The sequence below is a fragment of the Podarcis gaigeae genome (genome assembly GCF_964106915.1).
Source record: "Podarcis gaigeae genome assembly, chromosome: Z".
Taxonomy (NCBI): domain Eukaryota; kingdom Metazoa; phylum Chordata; class Lepidosauria; order Squamata; family Lacertidae; genus Podarcis; species Podarcis gaigeae.
The window spans coordinates 18,713,175-18,737,873 of record NC_139691.1 but is presented as its reverse complement, the minus strand read 5'-3'; the positions used below and the strand labels follow the sequence as shown (position 1 = coordinate 18,737,873).

At 47.5% G+C, this 24,699-nt stretch overlaps 1 protein-coding gene across 3 annotated transcripts in view; it reads right to left on the bottom strand.

Moving 5' to 3' along the window:
- NOTCH1 (notch receptor 1) overlaps positions 1-24,699 on the bottom strand; it is a 100,685-nt gene that overhangs the window by 20,531 nt on the left and 55,455 nt on the right. For all 3 annotated transcript variants that reach the window (XR_014560166.1, XM_083721976.1, XM_083721977.1), the window contains 12 exons: positions 23,130-23,363; positions 21,912-22,022; positions 21,521-21,713; positions 19,337-19,482; positions 17,515-17,628; positions 15,135-15,254; positions 8,758-8,910; positions 7,540-7,768; positions 3,181-3,382; positions 2,261-2,414; positions 1,361-1,545; positions 124-256 (listed from right to left, as the gene is read on the bottom strand). Coding sequence is in view for 2 of the 3 variants with exons in the window: in XM_083721976.1 (XP_083578102.1) it covers positions 124-256; positions 1,361-1,545; positions 2,261-2,414; positions 3,181-3,382; positions 7,540-7,768; positions 8,758-8,910; positions 15,135-15,254; positions 17,515-17,628; positions 19,337-19,482; positions 21,521-21,713; positions 21,912-22,022; positions 23,130-23,363 (1,974 nt within the window). In the remaining variant the exon portion in view is untranslated. The remainder of the gene's footprint in view (positions 1-123; positions 257-1,360; positions 1,546-2,260; positions 2,415-3,180; positions 3,383-7,539; positions 7,769-8,757; positions 8,911-15,134; positions 15,255-17,514; positions 17,629-19,336; positions 19,483-21,520; positions 21,714-21,911; positions 22,023-23,129; positions 23,364-24,699) is intronic.

Genomic DNA, 24,699 nt, shown 5'->3' with positions numbered 1-24,699 from the left:
CAGAACAGACTGATAGAAATACTGGAGCCCTCCACCCCCCCCCTTAATCAAGTAGGACACCCCTAAAGACTGGGTCTTTCCCTACCTGCCCATGCCCCTGCTTCCACCCAAACCCACATTTACCTTGAGTCCCTCGGGGACAAGAGCACTTGTAGGTGTTGATGAGGTCAATGCAGGTCCCTCCGTTCTGGCAGGGGTGGGAAAGGCACTCGTTGATCTCCTCTGAGCAGTTGATCCCGTGGTAGCCAGCAACACACTACAAGGAAAGGTAGTCCAATATTCCCGAGTTGAAATGAGTTCTAGAGGGGTAGGAGGATTTCCTCCTTCCTACCTTGGAAGGCAGCCCCTCAAAAGGGAGCCCACAATGGAAAATGCCAAAACCAACTTGTAGTATATTTTTAAAAATGCAACCAGATGAAAAATAGACAAACTGTACCGTCCTCAAATCACCCACCCCACCAAAAATGGCTAGTGCCTGAGCTGCTGTAATGTCACAGGAGCTGCAAGCGTACGAGCCACTGGAGGGTCAGGTTCGCAAGGACTAGCCAAGACTGAACTGTGCAATCTTGCCGCGGGAAGTGGAAAAAAAAATTGGGGGCTGAGACTGGGGTGGGGACTTTGGGTGGGCATGGCATGGTGTGCTGGGAATATTTCTGAAGCTCATGGTCAAACAATTATCAAGACTGCTTAGACATAATAAAAAATACTTGCATTACTTGGCCTTTCATTAAGAAAAGCCGAAAGATGTTTAGGTGCCCTCCACTCTACAGTAACATTACGATTTCAGCTAGCTTTGAAGTCCGCAAGGGAAGCGCCCAAATGTTCTATCATGCAAGAGCTTATGAGGCTGCCTCTGTCCACTGAAATGCATTACATTGACTTGGAAATGGAGGCTGGCATAAGCAGGGGCAAAGGTGCTGCCTTCTACCCAGCCAGACTGCTGAATCATAGGACTGTAGAGTTGGAAGGGACCCCAAGAATCATCTAGTCCAACCCCATGCAGTGCAGGAATCCCAGCTAAAACATCCCTGACAGGTGGCCCTCCAACCTCTGCTTCTAAGCCTCCAATGAAGGACAGCCCTCCATCTTTTAACTTTGTTGGCATAGGAGATGCTCTGCTACCAAGTTACGATGTACCCCTTTCCCTGGAAACTGTGGCTTTTTTTCAGGGTGGCTGTAAACTACCCAGCAATCTGGAAATATCTATGATGGAGGCATGTCCTGTACTTCGTTCTGATGTTCCACCTCATCTCAGGACATGTACCCAGCTCCGCTGGCAATGCACAAACCCAGGTAAAGGAGGGTTCACCCTGTGTCCATTGCCCCCCCACGCCACCTCCCTTCTGAACACCAACCGTACCTCACATGAGTAGCCCCCTAGGTAGTCTGTGCAGGTGGCCCCGTTCTGGCATGGGTTGGGGGAGCACTCATCCACCTGCTCCTCGCAGTAGCTGCCTGTGTAGCCGGCCTGGCACTGGCAAGAGTGGGTGTTGCCCCTGTCCACACAGAGCCCAGAGTTCCTGCATAGGTGCACCACGTCAACGCCTGCAAAGGTATAGGAGGGAGGTCAGGTACAAGTAACAGGTGAGGGTGTGTGGGAGAACGCCTCCTCAGTGATGTCTACTCCCAGACCATGGAACACCCTCCCAAGAGAAGCCAGACCGGCTCCTTCCTTGTCACACTTCCACAGGTGAAGACTGTTTTTACTCCAGGAGGCTTTTAGGAAAGAACTGTTTCTTTAAAGGAATGGGTGTTTCTATATGGTGTTCATCATCATCATCATCATCATCATCATCATCATCATCTGTCATGTGTTTCTTATTGGGGGTGTCCCCCCCCCCCCGTTGGGAGTTTAATTTGCTTTTAAACTATTTTTTAAATATGTTTTTAGCTTTTTGTATTTTATCTGTGTTGTTTAAATTTGTGTAAGCTGGTCCCTAAGAGCCAGAAGAAATCTGTTTATGTGTGCAACTACAGCAGCTTGGATTTTGTCTGTGTGTGTGTGTTTGTGTGTGTGTGTGTGTGTGTGTGACATAGCTGTAATATATAAAATATATATATAAACCAATAAACATCTCACTGCAACAACTATCAAATACTGAACCACTTCAAAACGAAATGCCAAACACCAATCTATGCATCTGGCTGGGGTCAGCCACCCCTCACCGGGTCCTGCCCTGGCCAGAGTCTGCTCCCAGGACAGACCAAAGAGGGAAGACAGAGGAAGGGGAACACAGCAAGCAGGATGGGGCCTTTTTACCTTGCTGCCGTGCAGCCACCTCACAGGAGACATTGGGGACGTCGCAGTAGAGTCCAGTCCAGCCACTGGTGCACTCGCAGCGGTACAGGTTGTCTGTCTGCCAGCACTTTCCGCCGTTCTTGCAGGGTGAGGAGTCACACCAACGCACCAGGTTCTGGGGGCGAAGAATCAGAAGGTTTGTGGGTGCAACAGCACCAGGGCCAGGGTAGGGTGGTACGGAGAAGGGGCTTTGTGGGTTCAACCCTGCGCAGCTGGTTGAAGGACACGGCCCTGAAGATGCCAGGGTGGAGGGGAGTCAACAGCCCTTCCAAGTGCCATGTGATTCCAACTCCTGGCAGCCAGCATAGCCATGGATGTTGATGACAGGAGTTGTAGTGCAGCAACACGGTTTCCCATGGCTAAGCAACGTTTCTTTGTGTTAGCCATGGTTTGGCTCAGCAAACCACAAATCATCTCACAGACAAGCAAGGCCACAGTTTGTTTCACCATGCTTGGTTTCCCCAGCTGCTCTTGCAATGTGACTTTGGGGTTGTCAAAGAACCAGAGTTAAGCAAGGCTGATGGGGAATGCACAGAATGCTGAACCATCCTTAAGCCAGCAGTGTACCTTGGCTTCATATCATGGTTTGTTGCCAGGTGAAATGAATCACTGTTAAGTTTGCCAGGTGGGGTTCAGACAGTCAAACAAACCATAGGCAAGCTAAACAAACCATGAGTTTGTGCTGGGTGCGAACCAGGGCTGCTGCCTCTCTGCTCTGACCTCAACACTTCAGCCATTTGCTCCTCACTCTGTGAGCCCACCCACCCAAAGCCCCCAGTGAAACAACAGAAGCAAATGAACAGGGAAAAGCAAGTCCCACTCAAGGTCAGGCTCTGCAGGCAGAACTGGTTCGGCACCCATTGGGGTCTTGGCCCCCTTACCTGACAACTGAGGCCAGTGTAGCCCTGAGGACAAGTGCACTTGTAGGTCCCGTAGCTATCCTGGCAGGTGCCGCCATTCAGGCAGGGTTTGGAGTCACACTCGTTGATGTCGTGCTCGCAGTAGATTCCCGTGAAGCCAGGTGGACAGACACAGGTGAAGGTGTTGATGCCGTCCACACACGTGCCCCCATTGAAGCAGGAGCTGAAGGGCAGAAGGAAACTGGCTGTGCCATCAAAGCTCTCCGTTGGAAGCTGCCTTATAGCAAAAGCCAGAATGCTGGGTCCGTCTAGTGCAGTACAGGGTACACTGACCACCACCAACAATGGCTCTCCAGGGTTTCAAACAGGGAGTTTTACCCAGCCTGACAGAGTTGCCATTGGGGATTGAACCCAAGACTCTTTCCATGCAGTGTGTGTGCTCTACCACTGAGCCTTTCTGTGGCCTTTTCCCAAAATGTAAAATAGTATTCTAGATCTCATGATTTTGAATGGAGGGCTGAATTACATAGGAAGCTGCTTATACCTAGTCAGACCATTGGGTTCACTTGGCTCAGTAGTGTCTATACTGACTGGCAGCAGCAGTAGCTGTCCAGGGTTTCAGACATATTGAGTTTTTAGGGGAGGAGTGGAAAATGGCATTTTGGGTGCTTCTATGCTTAGTTGAGATTCCTGTATTGCAGGGGGTTGGACCAGATGACCCTCAGGATGCCTTCAACTCTACACTTTTATGATTCTACAGCTGCAAAGTTAGTCCACAGCCAATGTCTGCTGAAATCTTAGAAGCCAGAGAGAGCAACAAAGCAAGATCCAGTATGGTGTAGTGCTTAGAGTGTTGGACTCAGACCTGGGAGACCAGGGTTCAAATGCCCGCCCCACTTGGCCATGAAGCTCACTGGGTGATCTTTCTCTCAGCTTTCTCTCAGCTCTAACCTATCTCACAAGGTTGTTGGGGAAGGTAAAATGGGCTGAAGGATTACCACGTACCCCAACTTTAGCTCCTTGGAGGAAAGGTGGAATATAAATGCAGTAAGATAAATGAAAGTAAATTAATGTTAAGGAAGACCCGTGCCATGTTTGTCTTCCTGCAGGAGAACTTGCAAAGCTACACTTGTAGCAAGTGCAAACTGGTTGGCTTGCTGGAAGAGAAGGTACAACAACCTGAGGTCCAAATAGTCAACACTTCGAGGTATAGGGCAAGATGCAGACTTTCGCGATAGAGCTGAGTGGACTGTGACAGAACAGCAACACAGGCGCCCCAAGGGAGGAGGAAGATTGCTCATGGCAAGAGACCAACCCCTGGAGGAACGTGACGCACACAAGTAGGACTGTGAGGAACCATGCTGTGTCATTAGAACTGTGAAATCAGTTCCATGCTCTCACCTAGGACACTAATTCTGGGGCAGAAGAGTTAGGACAGCAGTTACGGAACTTAGAATACACTAAGGTAGCTGTGAAAGGTACAGTGCACATAATGATTCCTGTCACCTCCAATAGGAGGAATAGACAGGAGGAGATGGACTTGGGAGGTTTTTTTTCCATTCTTGATCTAACCCTTTCAGATCCAAGGCTACTGGTCACGAATGAGTATGCTGATAATCCACCTGCTACTTTCCAAGGAAATGATCTTGGGAGAAAAGGAATTGCATTCTGGAGAAGGCGAGAGGAGGAGGAGGAAGTACTAGAACCATAAGGTTCCTGCCTTTGTAACCTATTCCAGTAATATCCAGATCAGCTCGAAGAGACGAGAGGGGAAGACTCAAGAACAGCAGCTGCAGACCTTAGAACACTCCAAGGCGATTTTGGAAAGCACAGTGTACAGAATGATTCCTGCCACTCCCCAGAGGAGGAAGAGACTGTTGGTGGTAGTAAGTGGCAAGAGGCAATAGTTTTCGGAGGAAACAGGGTGTCCCAAGAGGTGTCTTCCAGGTGCAAAGATTTGCAATGTGACAGAGAACTTGCCAAGTCTTATAAAGCCCGCTGACCACAACTTCAACATATAGCAAGGGACTATGAGACTGGGCAGGAAGCTGAAGAGCCTTGGGGCACAGGTTGCTTTTCATCACTTCTTCCTGTTGAAGATCATGGCCCAGGAAAAGAGGAAAATACTGAAAGTAAACCACTGGCTGTACAGGTAGTGTCATCAGGAAGGGTTTGGCTTCTTGGATCACAATCTCCGCTTCTTTGAGGAAGGAATTCTGGATCGTACCTCACAGCGGCTGGCAAAAATGTGTTTGGTAAGAGTCTAGCATACCTGATCAGGAGAGCTTTCAACTAGATTCTGAGCGGGAGGGCAGACAGCATTACAGGTGGCAGAAGAACACCTGGTACTGGGGATAGTAGCTTCATTGGTGCACAAGAAATTGAGGTGAAAGGAAGCAACTGGAGGGAATGATTCATGGTTCCAGTTGTCTCTGCACAAATGCAGAGCATGAGAAACCAACAAGACGAATTGGAGCTTTTAATGCAGAATGGCCTGGGAAGCATTACTGAAACCTGGTGGGATGAGACTCATGACTGAAATGCAGGAATTGAGGGGCATAAACTGTTCAAAAGGAATAGACCAAACAGGAAGGGAGGAGGAGTAGCATTATATGTAAAGGATGTCCAAAATTGTGAATAAATCAATGACCTGCAGCATGGAAAGCATATTGAGAGTATATGGGTAAAAACTATAGGAGAGAGAAACAATACTGATCTTACTATGGGCGCTTTCTATAGACCACCAGGTCAGACTGAAGACTTAGATGGTGCCTTCCTACAGCAGATTACTAAACATTCAAAAAGGAGAGATAAAGTAGTAATGGGAGACTTCAAGTACCCCATATCTGTTGGAACTCAAACAATGCCAGGAATGTAAGGTCCAACAAATTCCTCCACTGCATTGCTGACAATTTCATTTCCAAGAAGGTGGCAGAAGTAAAAAGTGCATCATCTATCTTGGACCTGGTCCTCACCAACAGGGAGGAACTGATCAAAGAAGTGGAAGCATTTGGAAACTTGAGAGAAAGTTTCATGACACAGAGGCAAGGGAAAGCTGAGTATAGTGAGACATGCACTCTGGACTTTAAGGAGGCTGATTTCAAAAAGCTTAAGGAGCTACTGGGTGAGATCCCATGGTCAGAAATACTCAAAGAGAAGAGAGTCCAAGATGGGTGGGAGTTTATTAAATGAAATATTGGAGCTCCAAATTTCAGAAAATTCCAACAAGAAAGAAAAGTTGGAAGTATCTGAAGAAACACTGGTGTGGCTGCATAAGGAGCTTACAGATGAGCTGAGATTTAAGAAGGGCATGTATAAGAAATGGAAGAAAGAGGAAATCACAAAGGAAGAATGTACACAAGTAGCCAACAGTTGCATAATGAATGGCAGGTTCTGCACTTAGGCAGGAAGAACTAGCTGCACAAAGAGAAGATAGGGAACACCTGGCTTACTAGTAGTACATGTGAATTGGGTCTATGGGTCTTGGTGGACCACAAGCTTCACGTGAGCGAACACTGTGATGCAGCAGCAAAAAAAGCTAATGCTATTCTAGGCTGCATCAACAGAAGTATAGTCTCGAGATCAAGGGAAGTAACAGCCCCGGAAGCCAACCAGGCAGTCACAGAAAAAGACATTGCCTTTTTTAATTCTGCCTTGATCAGACTACATCTGGAATATTGTGTCCAGTTTTGGGTGCCACAATTTAAGAAGAATGTTGACAAGCTGCAGCATGTGCAGAGGAGGGCAACCAAGATTATAAAGGCTCTGCAATCAAAGCCTTATGAGGAACAGTTGAAGTAGCTGGATATGTTTAGCCTGGGAAAGAGGAGATTGAGAGGGGATATGATAGCTATCTTCAAATATATAAATGGTTGTCACATGGAAGATGCAGCAAGCTTGTTTTCTCCTGCTCTGGAGGGCAAGACTCGAACCAATGGCTTGAAGCTACAAGAAAGGAGATTAAGGAAGAACTTACAGTAAGAGCTGTTTGACATTGGAATGGACTCCCTTGGGAGGTTGTGGACTCTCTTTCATTAGAGGTTTTTAATCAGAGTGTGGATTGCCATCTGTCATGGATGCTTTAGTTGAGATCCCTGCAAAGCAGGGGGTGGACTAGATGACCCATGGGGTCCCTACCGACTTTATGATTCTAAGGCCATTTGATTAGGGTCCAGAGCTCTCTTGCCCATCATCAGAATAGACTGTGCAAAATAAAAATTTGCAAGTGATGGGTGTGATTTATACCAACACTGCGGTGTGCAGAATGTTGGTTCTCTTGGGATGAACCATCCCCACTCACACACAGGAGCATGACTATAGCCAAGCACATTGTTTTTTTAAAAAATGACGTTCCAACGTTATTTCTGGCTCCTGAATTACCTTTCTGTGCAGTCGGGGGTGTTATGCTCGCAGTGGATCCCGCTAAAGCCAGAAGGGCAAGTACAGGTGTAGCTGTTGACACAGTCCGTGCAGTTGGCGCCATTCTTGCAAGGGTTGCTGGCACACTCGTCAATGTCCTCCTCACACTTGGGGCCCCGGAAGCCAGCGAGGCAGTCACAGAAAAAGGCATTGATGCCATCGGAGCAGGACCCGCCGTTGTGGCAAGGATCTAGAGGTAGTGGGGAAAGGGGCAGCGATGGACTCTCATTCCATGGGGCTGATGGTTTTTTTAATTATTTTTTTGAGGCTGCCTTGGCCTCTGCAAAACTTCCCACATTCTTTCCTAAACCTTCTGTGTGAACTGAACACACAATTCGCCCCAGCCTTTGATAACTCAGTGCCCTGTTATTTGTTTATCTAGTTAATAATAAACAAAATAAATCAAAGATAAAGCTTACAGAAACACTGCTGCAGATGGCTGCAAACTGTACACAGCTGAGCATTATCACTGAACAGTCTTCCAAAACATTACAGAAAATGCCCCATTTTCCCATGAAACCTGTTTTCCTGGCTTTGGATGTTGCCTTTTGTAGTAAGTTAGCATATCATAGTTACTGCAGAGCAAATGTTCTCAGTTCTTTCAGACATAGCAGGAGATAGGCTTCTCCAACCCCCAACCCGAATTTTGAGCTATTACAATCTTAGTTAAAAGTTAAAAAGTTAAACACTATTTCTTGATCATTTTCCAGAAGAACATCTTTTACATTAACCAAGCAGAAATATTTTATGTTCGAAGGGTATATGATTTCCTCACATAGCAGAGATCTTATTAGCCTGAATGAGTTTCCAGAATATTTATATTTGAGAACAATTCCAATATGTCAATGAATTTTCACAAGACCTCCCTTTCCTCATGTTAAGAACACCAGAAGAGCATGCAGGATCAGGCCAAAAGGCCCATCAAGTCCAGCATCCTGTTCTTTTCTGTTCCAATCAATCCTTCTTCCCAGGGAGCTCTGGGAAATTGTAACTCTGGGAAGGAATAGAGGGGTCCTCTTAACAACTCTCAGCACTCCTTTATAAACTACAGCTCCCTGGATTCTTTGGGGGAAATCTTGACTGTTTAAAGTGATGTGCAGCAGTGCTTTCAATATATGGTGCAGATGGGGTCCAGGTCTCCTAGGGCAACCCACTCCCCAGCCTCCTTGAGGCTCTTACTAGGCTGGCAGTCATCGACGTCCGTCTCGCAGGTGTTGCCTGTGAACCCAGGTTTGCAGACACACCAGTAGCTACCGTTCGTATTCTGACATGCGGCACCATTCCGGCAAGGGCTCTTCACGCACTCGTTGATGTCGATCTCACAGGTTTGCCCTGAGAAGGCAATTTGAATGGATATTTATTTTTTACATATTTCATAAAATTTACAGAGTTTGATTGCTAAAAAAAAGAAAGAACCTCAAATGAGGCTTATGAAGATTAAACAATAAAATTGCCACTAAGAAAAGTAGCGATATTTTAAGACATACAAAAATTAAAAACAATAGATTAAAAACAGATAAAAACTTGTACTGACTTCCTAAACATCTGGACAGGATGGCCTAAACAAAATGGTTTTGGCGGGGATGCGGGTGGCGCTGTGGGTAAAACCTCAGCGCCTAGGACTTGCCGATCGCATGGTTGGCGGTTCGAATCCCCGCGGCGGGGTGCGCTCCCGTCGTTTGGTCCCAGCGCCTGCCAACCTAGCAGTTCGAAAGCACCCCCGGGTGCAAGTATATAAATAGGACCGCTTACCAGCGGGAAGGTAAACGGCGTTCTGTGTGCTGCGCTGGCTTGCCAGATGCAGCTTGTCACGCTAGCCAAGTGACCCAGAAGTGTCTGCGGACAGCGCTGGCTCCCGGCCTATAGAGTGAGATGAGCGCACAACCCTAGAGTCTGGCAAGACTGGCCCGTACGGGCAGGGGTACCTTTACCTTTACCTTTAAAGGAAGGAAAGTGCCTGCCTGACATCAATAGGCAAGGAGTTCCAAAGTGTAGGTGCTGCCATACTGAAAGATGGGAGCTCTTACAAATTTGGAAAGGGTATTATGTGGCAACTGTAACAGTGCCAGTTCTGCTGACCGAAGCACCATAAACTAAGAAAGAAATCTTTGTCACTCATCACAGTATAGGTGCCTTACTGAGATACTGAAGGAAGCTTAAGATTAATAGAGTACAAATTTAATAAACAAAACGATCAAGGGGATGGAGCGACTCCTCTATTAAGAAAGCTTGCAGAATGTGGGGTTTTTTAGTTTGCAAAAAAAGGCAAGGAAGAGGTGACATGACAGAACTTTATCAAATGAAGAAAGTGGGCAGAGAAAAGCTTATCTCCCTTTCTCAGGACACTAGAACTCATGGATATCCAATGAAGCTGAGTGTTTGAATATTCAGGATGGATAAAAGAAAGCCTTTCTTCGCACAGTGTATAGTTTAAACTGTGGCACTCACTCAAACAGGAAGCAATAATGGCCACCAACCTAAAATGGCTTTAAAAGAGGATTGAACAAATTCATTGAGAAGGCCATCAATGGCTGCTAGCCACAATGGCTGTGCTCTTCCTCCATAGATGGAGGCAGCAATGCCACTGAATATTAGTTGCTGGAAACTGCAAGTGGGGAGAGTTTGCACCAGGTGTCCTATTGGGAAGACCCAGTTCTCTGAGTGCATGTTCTGGAAGTTGGGCAACAGGGGCAGTATAGGATTCCTATTGGTGTACCGACCTCCCCGCTGCACCAAGGATTCCCTGCCCGAGCTGCTTCAGGTCGTGGCAGACATGCTCCTGGAGACACCTAGCTTGGTTGTCCTGGGGGATTTTAACATCTATGCCGACACGACCTTACAAGGGGCTGCTCAGGACTTCGTGGAAAGCATGGCCTCCATGGGGCTGTCCCTGAATAAGTCTGGCCCAACTCATAGCCGTGGACATGCCTTAAACTTGGTGTTCACCTCTACGGACGTTGGTGATCTAACACTAACTAAAAGCGAAACAAAAGAAGTGCCATGGTCAGATCACTTCCTGGTGCAACTGGACTTCTCCGCAGCCCTTCCCCTCTGCAGAGAGGTGGGACTGATTAAGATGGTCCACCCCCCACCACTTAATGGATCCAATTAGCTTCCATAGAGTGGATGTTTTATCCCAAGCTGATGGCCTTTCAGCTGATTCCCTGGTGGCCCGCTGGAATGCAGAGTTAACCAGGGCTATTGACTGGCTCCGAAGCGCCCTCTCCGACTGCATGGAGCCCGGACAGCCCCGTGGTTTTCCCCGGAGCTGAGGGCGATGAAACAATCATTGAGACGGCTAGAGCGCCGGTGGCAGAAAACTCATTCTGAATCAGACCGGACACGGGCTAGAGCTCAACGTCGAGCCTACCAAGTGGCAATGGCGACGGTGAAGAGGACCTTCTTCACCGCTTCTATTGCATCTGCAGAAAACAGCAGCTGGAGACTCTTTGAGGTGGTTCGCAGTTTAGCTGAACCACCTGCTCCATCGGGCCACATGATCTCCTGCAATAATTTTGCAAAGTTTTTTGCAGATAAAGTCGCTCAGATTTGGGAAGAGGTAGACTCCACCGTGGGAGCATGGCCGGAGTGGGAGAGTGCTAGAGCCCTGTCTAGTTGAGTGGGATCAATTCCAATCTGTTACCTCTAAGGATGTAGACAGGCTGCTTGGACCAGTGAAACCAACCACCTGTCTCCTTCATCCTTGCCCATCCTGGTTTATAAAAGCAAAGCCGGGAAGGGCTGGGCAATGTGCTTCGCGGGGTGGTGAATGCTTCTCTCTGTGAGGGAGCCTTCCCAGACCTGCTGAAAGAGGCGGTTATCAAACCGCTTCTTAAAAAACCATCTTTAGATGCTGCCAATATGGCCAACTATCGCCAATTCTCAAATCTTCCATTCTTGGGTAAGGTGATTGAAAGAGTGATTGCTGAACAACTCCAGGCACGCCTGGAAGAAGTGGATCATTTGGATCCCTTCCAGTCGGGATTCAGGCCTTATCATGGGACTGAAACTGCCTTGGTCACACAGGTCGATGATCTCTGGCAGGCTAGGGACAAAGGTGAGAGCTGTTTCTTAGTTCTGCTGGATCTCTCAGCAGCTTTTGGCACCAACAACCATAACATCCTTCTGAACCGTCTAGAGGGGCTGGGAGCTGGGGGCACTGTTATACAGTGGTTCTGCTCCTTCCTCCTGGGCCGTGTTCAGAAAGTGGTGGTGGGGAGTGTGTGTTCAGACCCCTGGGCTCTCACTTGTGGGGTGCCTCAGGGTTCTGTCCTCTCCCCCATGCTTTTCAACATCTACATGCAGCCGCTGGGAGGGATCATCAGGGGGCTGGGCTGGGTGTTCAACAGTATGCGGATGATACCCAGCTCTACCTCTCTTTCAAATCAGAACCAGTGAAGGCGGTGAAGGTTCTGTGTGAGTGTATGGTGGTGGTTGGAGGATGGATGGCAGCTAACAGACTGAGGTTGAATCCTGACAAGACAGAAGTACTGTTTTGAGGGGACAGGAGGCAGGTGGGTGTGGAGGACTCCCTGGTCCTGAATGGGGTAACTGTGCCCCTGAAGGATCAGGTGCGCAGCCTGGGAGTCATTCTGGACTCACAGCTGTCCATGGAGGCGCAGGTCAATTCTGTGTCCAGGGCAGCTGTTTATCAGCTCCATCTGGTACGCAGGCTGAGACCCTACCTGCCCGCAGACTGTATCGCCAGAGTGGTGCATGCTCTAGTTATCTCTCGCTTGGACTACTGCAATACGCTCTATGTGGGGCTACCTTTGAAGGTGACCCGGAAACTACAACTAATCCAGAATGCGGCAGCTAGACTGGTGACTGGGAGTGGCCGCGAGACCATGTAACACCGGTTTGAAAAACCTACACTGGCTCCCAGTACGTTTCTGAGCACAATTCAAAGTGTTGGTGCTGACCTTTAAAGCCCTAAACAGCCTCGATCCAGTATACCTGAAGGAGCGTCTCCACCCCATCATTCTGCCCGGACACTGAGGTCCAGCACCAAGGGCCTTCTGGCAATTCCCTCACTGTGAGAAGCCAAGTTACAGGGAACCAGGCAGAGGGCCTTCTCGGTAGTGGTACGAGCCCTGTGGTACACCCTCCCACCAGATGTCAAAGATAAAAACAACTACCAGACTTTTAGAAGACATCTAAAGGCAGCCCTGTTTAGGGAAGCTTTTAATGTTTAATAGGTTATTGTATTTTAATATTCTGTTGGAAGCCGCCCAGAGTGGCTGGAGAAACCTAGCCAAATGGGCGGGGTATAAATAATAAATTATTATTATTATTATTATTATTATTATTATTATTATTATTATTCCTGCTGTTGCACTCATGTCCTGCTTGTGGGCTTCCCATTTGACCATCAGGTTGGCCCCTGTGGCAACAGAAAGCTGGGCCAATGGCCTGACCAAACAGGCTCTTCTTATGTTCTTAATATCTGCCTGCTGCAGACATAGCACAGGCTCCCCAATGCTAACCATGGTTTGTGGTGTAATGGTAAACCACGGTTGAAAAAAAATCATTAGAAGAAACAGGTGCTGGAAAGGGGAGAAAGGAAGTGTACCTCTTTAAGACAGACTTTCAGGCTGAGTTTCCTGCCTGTCCTGGGTCTGTCTAGGGATTCCAAATGAATGCCTGTCATTTTGGGATCACGCACTGACAACATGCAAAACAATTGAGGCTAGCGCCAAATACAATCATTGATGTCCTTGGAGAAGAGAAGAGAAGAGAAGAGAAGAGAAGAGAAGAGAAGAGAAGAGAAGAGGAGTGGCTCTTTATAAATGAGCCCAGAAAGGCACCAGCAACAAGAAAGCAGGAATAGAGAGCAAAGGGAGAAGATTAACAGCGAACCACAGAGCAAGGGGCTGCAGGAAGGCAGGTGCATCCTAAGCAAACCAAGACCTATATAGCGGTTGTCGCTTCAGGCAATAAATCAAGTAACCTGCCACTAGAGAGAGAAAGAGTGAGGGAGGTGGGGTTTTTTTTTGTGGGGGGGGAGAGCTATCTGGGGCCTGTTCAGGGTATCTTTATTATTTAGAGCCGAGATGCAATACTCTCTTTTTCTCAATCTCAGTGTTGAGGGAGTTGGGTGGGGGAGGAGAGGGAGATTAACAATACCTGAGACCTAAGAGACTCTCAAAAAGTTATTTTACCACCTGCACACAGCAATTTGCATTGGTCCAAATTTAAAAAATAAAATAAAACCAACAATATATGGTTGCATCTAACAGTAGTCTTACTCAACAGTATATCCCCTAAAGTTAATGAACACAGGTGTTGTTTTAATCTTATTTATTTATTACATATATATCCCACCTTTTCCTCCCAAGGAGCTCAAGGTGGTGTACATGGTTTTCCTCCTACCCCGTTTCATCCTCAGAACAACCCTGTGAGGTAAAGGTAAAGGTAAAGGTACCCCTGCCCGTACGGGCCAGTCTTGACAGACTCTGGGGTTGTGCGCCCATCTCACTTAAGAGGCCAGGGGCCAGCGCTGTCCGGAGACACTTCCGGGTCACGTGGCCAGCGTGACATCGCTGCTCTGGCGAGCCAGAGCCGCACACGGAAACGCCGTTTACCTTCCCGCTGGTAAGCGGTCCCTATTTATCTACTTGCACCCGGAGGTGCTTTCGAACTGCTAGGTTGGCAGGCGCTGGGACCGAGCAGCAGGAGCGCACCCCGCCGCAGGGATTCGAACCGCCGACCTTTCGATCGGCAAGTCCTAGGCGCTGAGGCTTTAACCCACAGCACCACCTGCGTCCCTACCCTGTGAGGTAGGCTAGGCTAAAAGGAAGTGACAGGCCCCAGATCATGACTAACATAGGTCCACTGATTTCAGCATGTCTACTCTGAGGACTTACTTGGATACAACCAATAGTTTATAAGAAATAGAAGGCTCAGTCTATTAAGTCTGACTGTTCTGGCTGCTGCATCCTGCCAAAGTCCAGCCTCCTGTTCTCACAGTGGCCAACCAGATGTCAATCATGAAAAACCCACCAGTAGGATTCAAGCACAACAGCAACCCCCACTACCTCTGGTTTCCAGTTTCTGGTGTCCAGAATCATTGCTGCCTCCAACCACTGAGGCAGAGCATAGCCATTGCGGCTAGCAGCCTTCGATAATCGTCTCCTCCACTGATTTGTCTAATCCACATTTAAAGCCATTCACAAGAGATCTGCCGGATTGGGCCAAAAGGGACCCGTCTAGCTCAGCATCCTGTCCTCACAGCTGCTAACCAAATGCCCCAATGAGAAGCCCACAAACAGCGCCTGAGTGCCACAGCAGCAACTCTCCCCACTTGTGATTCCCAGCAACTTCGGGGGCATTTACTTCCTCCAACGGTGGAGGCAGTTACATAGCCATTGTGACTGGCAGTCATCGGCATCCTGCTCCTCCTCCATGAATTCACTGAACCCCTTTCTAAAGTTGTCTGAACTGGAGGTCATCCCTGTATTCTGTTGCAGTGAATGAAGCAGGCACCACCACCACCACCACTACATATGTGCATGCGGGCACCTCTGGAGCCCATGGAATGGGAACCAAACCCTTACCTTGCCATCCTGGAGGGCAGGCACAAGAGAAGCTCTCAAAATCTTCAGATTCTCTGCACTTGCCACCGTTCTTGCAGGGACCGTCTGCACATGGAGCCAGGACATCCCGACAGGTCGGCCCTGGAGTGTAAATACATCAAAGTTGAGGAGAGTCCACACATTTGGTCAGGGGAACAGCCATAGCAGCTCAACAGGCTTTGCATGCAGGAGGTCCCAGTTTCATTTCCTGCCAGCGTCGCCAGGTAGGCTGGGAATGTTCCCCACCTGAAACCCTATAGCATCACTGCTGCCAGTCAAGTAGACAATCCTGAGCTAGACAGACCAACGACTCAGCATAAGGCACCTTCCTATGTCCCTACTTGTGCTGAGGCTGCTGCCGCCAGCCAGTGTAGACAATCCTGAGCTAGACAGACCAATTGTCTTTGCTCAGTAGAAGGAAGCTCTTACATTCTCTTGGTCCAGTACTCGCCCTGAAAATCTCATGGACATGCTATGGTTTTCTCATGCTGCCCAATAAGACTTGGGCTGATCTGTGTGTGCATGGAGAAGCAACATGCTGTGCAAAATTTTCGTGTGTGTGAGAGAGAGACAGATTAGCACACATTTCTACAAACTTTTCTGTGCCCTTTGGCCTGTGGGTCTTCAGGGTCTTGCTGGGAGCCTTGAGAGATTTTCCAAGAGATTCTCTTCTCGGGGAAGAAACATACAGTGGTACTTCGGGTTACAGATGCTTCAGGTTATAGACTCCACTAACCCAGAAATAGTACCTCGGGTTAAGAACTTTGCTTCAGGATGAGAACAGAAATGGAGCGGTGGCAGCGGGAAGCCCCATTAGCTGAAATGGTACCTCAGGTTAAGAACAGTTTCAGGTTAAGAACGGACCTCCTGAACGAATTAAGTTCTTAACCCGAGATACCACTGTATTTCTTATCCCTTGTTAAGGGGTGCTTTGGAAAGGTACGTTCCCAAATTTCACATGCTTCTGCATGCTGTCAGGGCGACCCCAATAAGGGAACACTATTTGTGTGGGGTGTGCAAGTTCAACTTAACTCATATTTTCTCTCTTCCCCACCTCTGTCCCATTGTCTTCCTGTTTACGAAGCCAGTATTCCCCACATTTTACGTTATCTCCCTTGTCAGGCCCTTACCATCCAAGGACCCTTTTGCTGTTTTCCAGAAGGGGGCCTTTGACTGCCCCATTTTTCTCTGGATTGTTTCCACAGCAACTGGCCAAGGCAGGAAAGGAGTCATGGCTTCCTCTAATTGTGTGCAGGATGCTGCTGTTTTGTGAAGCAGGAAACAGGGCAGAGGACGACTCAACTCAGCAGAAAATCCCTGCCCTTACAAAGCTGATGGACCTGCCTATGCAGGTGATGCGGGAGAGGCCTCCATCATTCCAAAAGGAAGCATCCAGGGGCATGAGCGAAAAGTCTTTTTGCAGTATTTTTTTTTTAAGTGAAAAATGGACTCATTGAAGAAAAACTGGTTCATATAAGGCTTTCTCACAGAAAAAGGTGCTGAAAAATGTGAGTGTGGGAAAGGAGTCCCTCCTGTTCCAGCAAACCAAAAGATGACCTCCCCCCTCCCCACTCAGGAGCATGTGAAAATGATAAGCGGGAGGAAGCATCCTATGTTTAGAAAACTCTTCCAGCTGGTTTTGATTTCAGGGCAGAAAACAGGAGCAAGCAGCCCTTCAGACAACCTTGACGTAGGTGCTTCTGCTGCGCAGAGTTCTGGATTTGCACAAAAGCTAAGATCACACCCGACCCCATGTTTAAAGCAGCACCATGCCACTTTAAACAGTTATGACCCCCCCCAAAAAAAAAGCATTCTGGGAACTTGTAGCTTGTTAAGGGTGTTGGGAACTGTAGCTTTCTGTACAGTAAATTACAGGGTTCTTGGAGGGAAGACATACCTGTAAGATACATTTAAAGCAGTACCACACCACTTTTAACAGTCATGGCTTCCCACAAAGAATCCTGGAAACAGCAGTATGCTAAGGGGTCCGAGAGGCCTCTATTTGCTCACACACACACACACACACACACACACACCAGAGCTACAATTCCCAGAGCGGTTTAATAATCAATCCCTCTTCCCAGAAAACTATGGGAAACTTTCTATGCTTGTCATTAAAATAGCCCTTTATTCAGAACCATGAGAACTAGAACCTTATTTTATATTTAAGGGGGAAAGCAATAGCTCAGCAGCATGCAATGGATGCTTTGCATCCAGACAGGGCTGAGAAAGACTCTCTGCCTGAAGAGGTGCTGCTGGTGGTCAGTGTAGAGCAAGATGGACCAATGAGTCTGACTTAGCAGAAAGCAGCTTCCTGTGCTGCCACAGCTACAGGTTTTTGATCCAGGGTTTGGTCTCTTACCGGTGTAGGGTGGAAGACAGTTGCACTGGTAACGGGCCACGTCATCAATACAGGTCCCTTGGTTCAGGCATGGGTTGGAGGCACATTCGTTGATGTTGGTCTGGCAGTTGGGACCTGGGAAGATCAAGAGACCCACATGCATGGTCAGCCTGCCAAAGCTTGCCTCCTCTCTCCATGACTCCTAGGCTGGGGTCCTTCCCAAGCCAGCCTCCCTGAAGCCTTTAACTGGTTGCAAGTCCATTTCCAGGCGCAGTTCAAGGTGCTCACATTAGTATTTGAAGCCCTAAACAACTTAAGTCCCAAATACCTGAGAGGCAGCCTCCTTCCCTTCAGACCCTCCTTGGGTGTTGTGGTCGGCAAAGGGGGCCCTCTTGGTAGTTCCCACTCCCATAATGAGGGAGGTGTCTGGTAGGGAGCCTTCTCTGTGGCAGCCCCTATGCTGTGAGACTTCCCCTCAACAGAGGTGTGCCTGGCACCTTCACAGTACAGCTTTTATTTATAAAAAATACTTTTTTATGCCGCTGTATCGATGATTACAGTGGTTTTAAACAGCATAAAACATTAAACCAAATAATAAAATCATTAAAAGTTTGAAGCTAGTTAAAAATAAAAATAAATGAAATCAAACGTCCACAGGCCATTGTGGGGATGTACTCTTAATTGCCTGCATAGGTTTGGAGGAATAGAAAGGTTTTCAGCAGGCATGCTGATGACGTATCTTCCTCACTCTGGTCTCTGACACACCTGAGAGGCATATGTTTAGGATCCTCCCTATTCTTATGACCTGCATTATATTCATTCATTTATTTGATTGATTGATATACCGCCCTTCATCATAAGATCTGAGGGTAGTTCACTGAATAAAATGGAGGATAAAAACAAGTAAATAAGTAAAACAAAACAGCAAAACAATACCCCACCCACGTCCCACAGAAACATTTAAAAGGCTGTAGCATATTAATCAGCCAAAAGCCTGATTGAAGAATGGCATTTTCACCTGGCACCTAAAGATATATGATGATGGTGCCAGCAAAACCTCCCAGGGGTGAGGATTCCACAAATGGGGAGCCATGATGGAGAAGGCCCATTCTCGTGCTGCCACCCTCTGGGCCTCACATGGAGGCAGCACACGCCGAAGGGCCTTGGATGATGAAGGCAGAGTCTGGGATGGATTATAAGGGGAGAAGCAGTCCTTGAGGTATTACGGCGCCGAGCTATGAAAGGCAATTTGTTTAAACTGCTTTTAATGTTGTATTTTAAATTGTTGTGAGCCACCTTGGGATCTTAGGGGTGAAGGTCCTAGTCCTTCTCAGACCCATTGAAATTAATAGACATGACTAACTCAGGCTCATTCATTTCAGTGGGTTTACTCTAGAGCAGGACTAGCACTGGCTACAAAAACTTCGGAGCACCTGGAAGTGGGCAACCTGTGGCCCCCAGCCTCATTTTATACAGCCTCCGACGCCCCCTGAAGAAACCCCATCCTTCCATTTAATCGAATTTTCTTCCTTCTGGCTTGTTTTCTCCTGGCTTTTAATAGAGTTTCGATTGTTTCTCTCTCTCAAAAAAAACAAAAAACAAAAACACCCAACAACAACAAACAAAAAGCAAAAAAAAGCAAAAAAGGGGGGAAAGCAAAAAAACAAAAACAAAACAAGAACAGTGACCAGAAATCTCCACCCAGCTATAACCAGGAAGTCTAGTGCCACCTATTGACTGGACTGTAGAATGACACTACCTGTTACACCATGGGCCAGTCACACTTCATGGTGTGCTCAAGGCAGGGCAAGCACTCCCTGTCCGCTCTCCCCAGACCTCTTACCACTGAAGCCCTCCTGGCAGGTACAGATGTAGCCGCTGGTCATATCTTTACAGGTGCCACCATTCATACAAGGGTTGGATTCACACTCGTTGTTGTTGATGTCGCAGTTTGTCCCGCTCCAGCCTGGGTCACAATCGCACTTGTAGCTGTCGTTAAGAAGCAGAACACGCATGAGCCCCACCCTGAGCATGTGCATGTGTGAAGACCAATGTGGAGGCTTCCAGATGTTTTGGATGACACAACTCCTGCTCCTGAAGGGTGAATTGTGATCCAAAGAATCTGGCGGGCACCAAGTTGGCAATTGAAAGGGCTGGTGCAGACTGTGTGTCTGCAGCAGCCACCCCCCCCCCCAACAGAGACCCATCTTGTAATCCATCTTGTAATCTTTGGTTCCAAATGCTCAAAGCAGCTGCCATCCTGCCTCCCCTGGGTGCCCTGTTCCTTTCAGACACTGTGCATGTATACAGTTCTAAGAACCTCAGAAGGGTCCCGCAACAGCTGGATCAGGGCAAGGAGGCCCCATCTAGTCCAGCATCATCTTCTCACAGAAGCCCACAAAAGGAGGACCTGAATGTATTAGCCATCTCCCTGCATGTGATTCTTAGCAACTGACATCAAACTGACAAACAAAGACAGGAAGCTGCCAAACCCTTGGCCCATCTACCTTAGCATTCTCTACACTGGCTGGCAGTGGCTCCCCAGAGTTTCAGGCAGTGGACAGTCCCAGCCCTATTGGACTTTCTGCCTGGGAAACATCTGCTGTTCTACTAAGCTGGGACACTTCCCGAAACCTCTCTGGACTCTCTTTTCCTTGGTGTATGGTGGCTGTTATAGGAACATAAGAGCCTATTTGGTCAGGCCAATGGCCCATCTACTCCAGCCATCTTGTTCCCACACTTGGCCAACCATATGCCACTATTCGGTAACCCACAAGCAGGACTTGAGCACAACAGCCCCACTTTTGATTCCTAGAAATTGGCGTTCAGGGGCAACTTGCCTCTGACCCCATAGATTCCATGCAGTCACAGGAAGACTACATCTCTTACGGATGCTTGGAGGATAATGCAAACCAAGAATTATTCAGAGTAGACTCAAAGAACATTAGAAGAGCCTGATGGATCAGGCCAGTGGACCATCTATCCCAGCATCCTGTTCTCATGGTGGCCATCCAGATGCTGCAATAGGACCTGAACACAAGAACACTCTCCAGTTGTTGTTCCCCATCATCGGTTATTCAGAGGTAGACTGTCCCTAGACACAGAGCGGTGGTTCCCAAAATTTTGTTGGGCCACCGTGCCCTTGGCTCCATCAACTCATCCCCACAGCCCCCTAACCTATAAAAAGCATTATTCAGAAGAGTGGTTTTCACAACTCTCTAAGGAAGGTAACAGCAGAATAAAATTCAAAACAGTAACGATTAATTGCACATTTATTAAAAATCCACTTAAAACTATTGAGTTTAATTAAATCAACAAAATTGATGGAACTTGATGCAGGGATACCAGCTTTTCAACATCTGGTAGTCATTTAGCAAGAGTCTTAGTAACTCCTTCACTGTGCAGCAAATTCTTAATGTGATGCCTGGGCTTCATGAAGTGATACCAGTTTCCCGATGTCTGGTTTCAAATCACCACGTTTAGGAATCTGATTTCATTGCTTGGATGACCACGCTAAAAGCATGTTCTACCAAATGTGATGTTGGAATTGCAACAAGGAGCTTCTAAACCACTGTCTATCGTTATGTGCAGGATAGCGATCAAAAATTTCCTTCTGTAACCAAAATGCTGGGTACGATTTCTTAGACTTCGCCTTCTGCTCAGTGTCATTTTGTAGCTTCCATGATGTATTCCTTGATGTATATTTCTTTATATTTTTTGTTTCTAATGTTGTACATACATTTCTCTTTCTCTTTTTAAAAATTGTCTTACTGTGTTATATAGAAACCGCTTAGATGGGTTTTTTTTTCATATAAATCAATAGATAATTATTGATGATCCTGTTGTTATGGTGCCCAACCAAGTGACTATGAGAACCTGAGAGATGCCTGTCTGGGAAGTGATCCCGGAACCTCTCACCTTGCTCTACTCTCAGCTTGGCAAGGGCTGCATCTGACCATGTGAGACAGCGGAGGGAACTCCCCCATGCCAGACAGAGAGCCCCAGAGCCGCCTCCCCAGAAGCTTACCCATTCAGGCCATCATTGCATTTCCCGTGAATGCAGGGGTTGCTGTTGCACTCATTGACTTCCGAGAGGCACATGGGATCATGGTAGCCCTCTGGGCAGACGCAAACGAAGCTGTTGATGCCGTCCCTGCAGGTGCCTCCATTGTGGCAAGGGTTACTAGCACATTCGTCAATATTGATGTTGCACATCCTCCCTGTGAAGTTTGGGTAAGAGAAAGAGGTCACAGGCTGGCCCGGTGTCACAACCCAGAACCAATCACCACAGCCGTAAAGAAAACCCAATACAGTACAAGAATGGCTTCCCTGCATTGCACTGCAACGCAACCATTGTTGGTTTAGGTCCCTATCAACTCCACAATTCTATGGTTCTATGATCCCATGCTGCTCCTCACCTGCATATCCAGGTTCACAGGTGCACTCATAGCTATTGATTTTGTCAATGCACTTGCCATAGTCACACGGATTGCTGGCGCAGTCATCCAGGTTGACCTCGCAATTGGGCCCTTAAGAATAAGAATAGGAATAATAATTTATTTCTATGCCATCCATCTGACTGGGTTGGCCCAGCCACTCTGGGTGGCTTCCAACAGATTAAAACATCAAACACAGTAAAACACCAAACATTAAAAACTTCCCTATACAGGGCTGCCTTCAGATGTCTTCTAAAAGTCAGGTATTTATCTCCTTGACATCCCTGGGAAGCGTTCCGTTGCGTGGCCATGGCTGCTGAGAAGGCCTTCTGCCTGATTCCCTTAACCTCACTTCTCACAATAAGATTCTTGGAGCTGGATCTCAGTGTCCAGGCTGAACGATGGGAGACCCAAGCTGGATATTACAGCAACAAGGGGCTGATTGAGCCTCTCACCTGAGGAAGGCTGCAGCATTTGAGACTTTTCAGTTTAAAGAAAAGGCAAGAGAGGGCATGGTAGAAATTTGCAAAATTACGCATGGCATGGAGAAAGTAAATAGAGAAAAGCTTTTCTCCCTCTATCGTAATGCTGGAACTCTGTGGGTGTCCAATGGAGCTGAATGATGGAAGATTTGATTTCTTCCATCATCAGTGGAACTCGCTCCCAATGAAGGCAGTGATGCCCATCAACTTGCATAGCTTTAAAAGAGGATTAGTCAAATTCATGGAGGAGAGGGCTATTGATGGCCACAAGCCATAAAGACTATGTTCTGCCTCCACAGTTGGGAGGCAGCAATGCTTCTGAATACCAGTTGCTGGAAACCACAGGAGGGGAAAGGGATCTTGTCCTCCATGCTAGCCACTTTCAGAACAGGACACTGGACTAGATGGGCACCCTTTGGCCTGATCCTGCAGGCTCTTCTTATGCTCTTATTTCCTGCTTGTGGGCTTCTCACTGGGACATCCCTGAGTGGGCATGAGGTGCTGCCATGGTGCTGGATCAATTCCTTGCAAGTACAGAATGGAGATGATGTGGCCCTTATGAAAATGGGAGCGATTCCCATAGCTAATCTATGTGCTGAGTGCAGAAGTACTTTCCTTTGTCTGTCCTGAGCCTTCGCCTTACCTAAACATCCGTTAGGATTTAATTTTATTTTTTTACAAAAAGACTGCTGCAGTGAAGACCCCTGAGAGCTCTTACCTGTCGTCCCTTTGAGGCAGAGGCAGTTATAAGCGTTGTTCCGATCCTGGCAGGTGCCCCCGTTCTTGCAAGGCTGGCTCTGGCACTCATTGATGTTCATGTCACAGAGACGCCCCGTGTAGCCTGGCTTGCAGAGGCAGGTGAAGGTGGCAATGCCATCTTGGCAGGTCCCATAGTGGCAAGGGTCTGGGTCACACTCGTTAATGTCAGTCTCACAATGGGGGCCAGAAAAGCCTGAGGAGGAGACAACACCAAGCAGGTCATGACAATCAGTCCATCAGTCAATCAATAAATTGGGAGTCAGCCACCTCAACACAGATCTCTGTTTTATACTGGGTTTCCCCCCCCAAAAAAATATGTTATTGTTTTCACTTATTTATACAAGAAGCAACAATGAATATTAAACCATGCCACCCTCATCCTGCAGAAGCACCAAATGTCCATTTAATTACAATTAACTTCAAAGATTTAAACAAATGTACCATTCCACAAGTTGCCAGGTGTCCTCAGAGCCTATAACCATGTTCTATCGATGTTGCATATATATCGCAGAACTATACCAGGTTGATTGAACAGTAGTGGCTTGATTGTTAGTTTGACTCTCTTGGACGTGTTGTCCATTTGTGCATTAATATTAAACCCCAGAGTTGTGAGGTCCAGATATGAAACACGGCTGCACTTAAGAGCCTACCTTTCTGCTGGTTTTAATGTACGTGCTATTTCCTTATAAGCTGATTTGAGTTATTTTTGTAAAAAAGCAACTTGTAAGCTTAATAAACAACAACAAAAACCAACACAGGGCAACCCATATGCAACTTGCAATTAAGTTTAAAAACTTTTCAAAACTTTTCAAATTCCATCAACTACTGAGTAGCCTGGGCAGGAGGCAAGGAGAGGAAAGTCTTAACTAGGCACTGAAAAGATGTCAATGTCTGCAGCAGGTGGGTTTCACATGAGAAAGTGTTCCAGAGGTTGGTGGGGCACAGCCAAAAAGCCTCTTGTGGACACCTTCTGAGCCTCCTCTCTCTAAGGGATCACAGAACACCAGTATGACCAGTCCTTACAGGAATCATAGGTGGCTCTTCTCATTGCTGTGACCTTGAAGCTGGTTTGGAATCAGCGCCTGGTGCAGGAAGTGGAGGCCAGTGAAACTACGGAACTCACCCCTGCAGGAGGCAGTGACAGCCACCAACCTGGATGGCATTAAAAGAGGATTGGACAGATTCATGGAGAAGGAAGAGGAAGAGGTTTATCAGCGGCTACTAGCCACGATGGCTGCACCCTGCCTCCATGGTCAGAGGCAGCAATGCTTCTGAATCCCATTTGCTGGAAACCACAGGAAGGGAGAGTTACTCTTGTGCTCAGGTACTGATTGTGGGCCACTGTAGTTGGCCACTCTGCAAACAGCATGCTAGATGGCCAGACTCAAGAGGCTCATTTGATGTTCCTATGTCATGGTCTGACTTAGCATGAGGCAGCTTCCTATACAGATGAGTTCCCGGGGAAGCCCCGACAGAGAGCCTGGGGCACAGAAGCTGAACCAAACACACACCAAGTGCCCTTGAGCCCA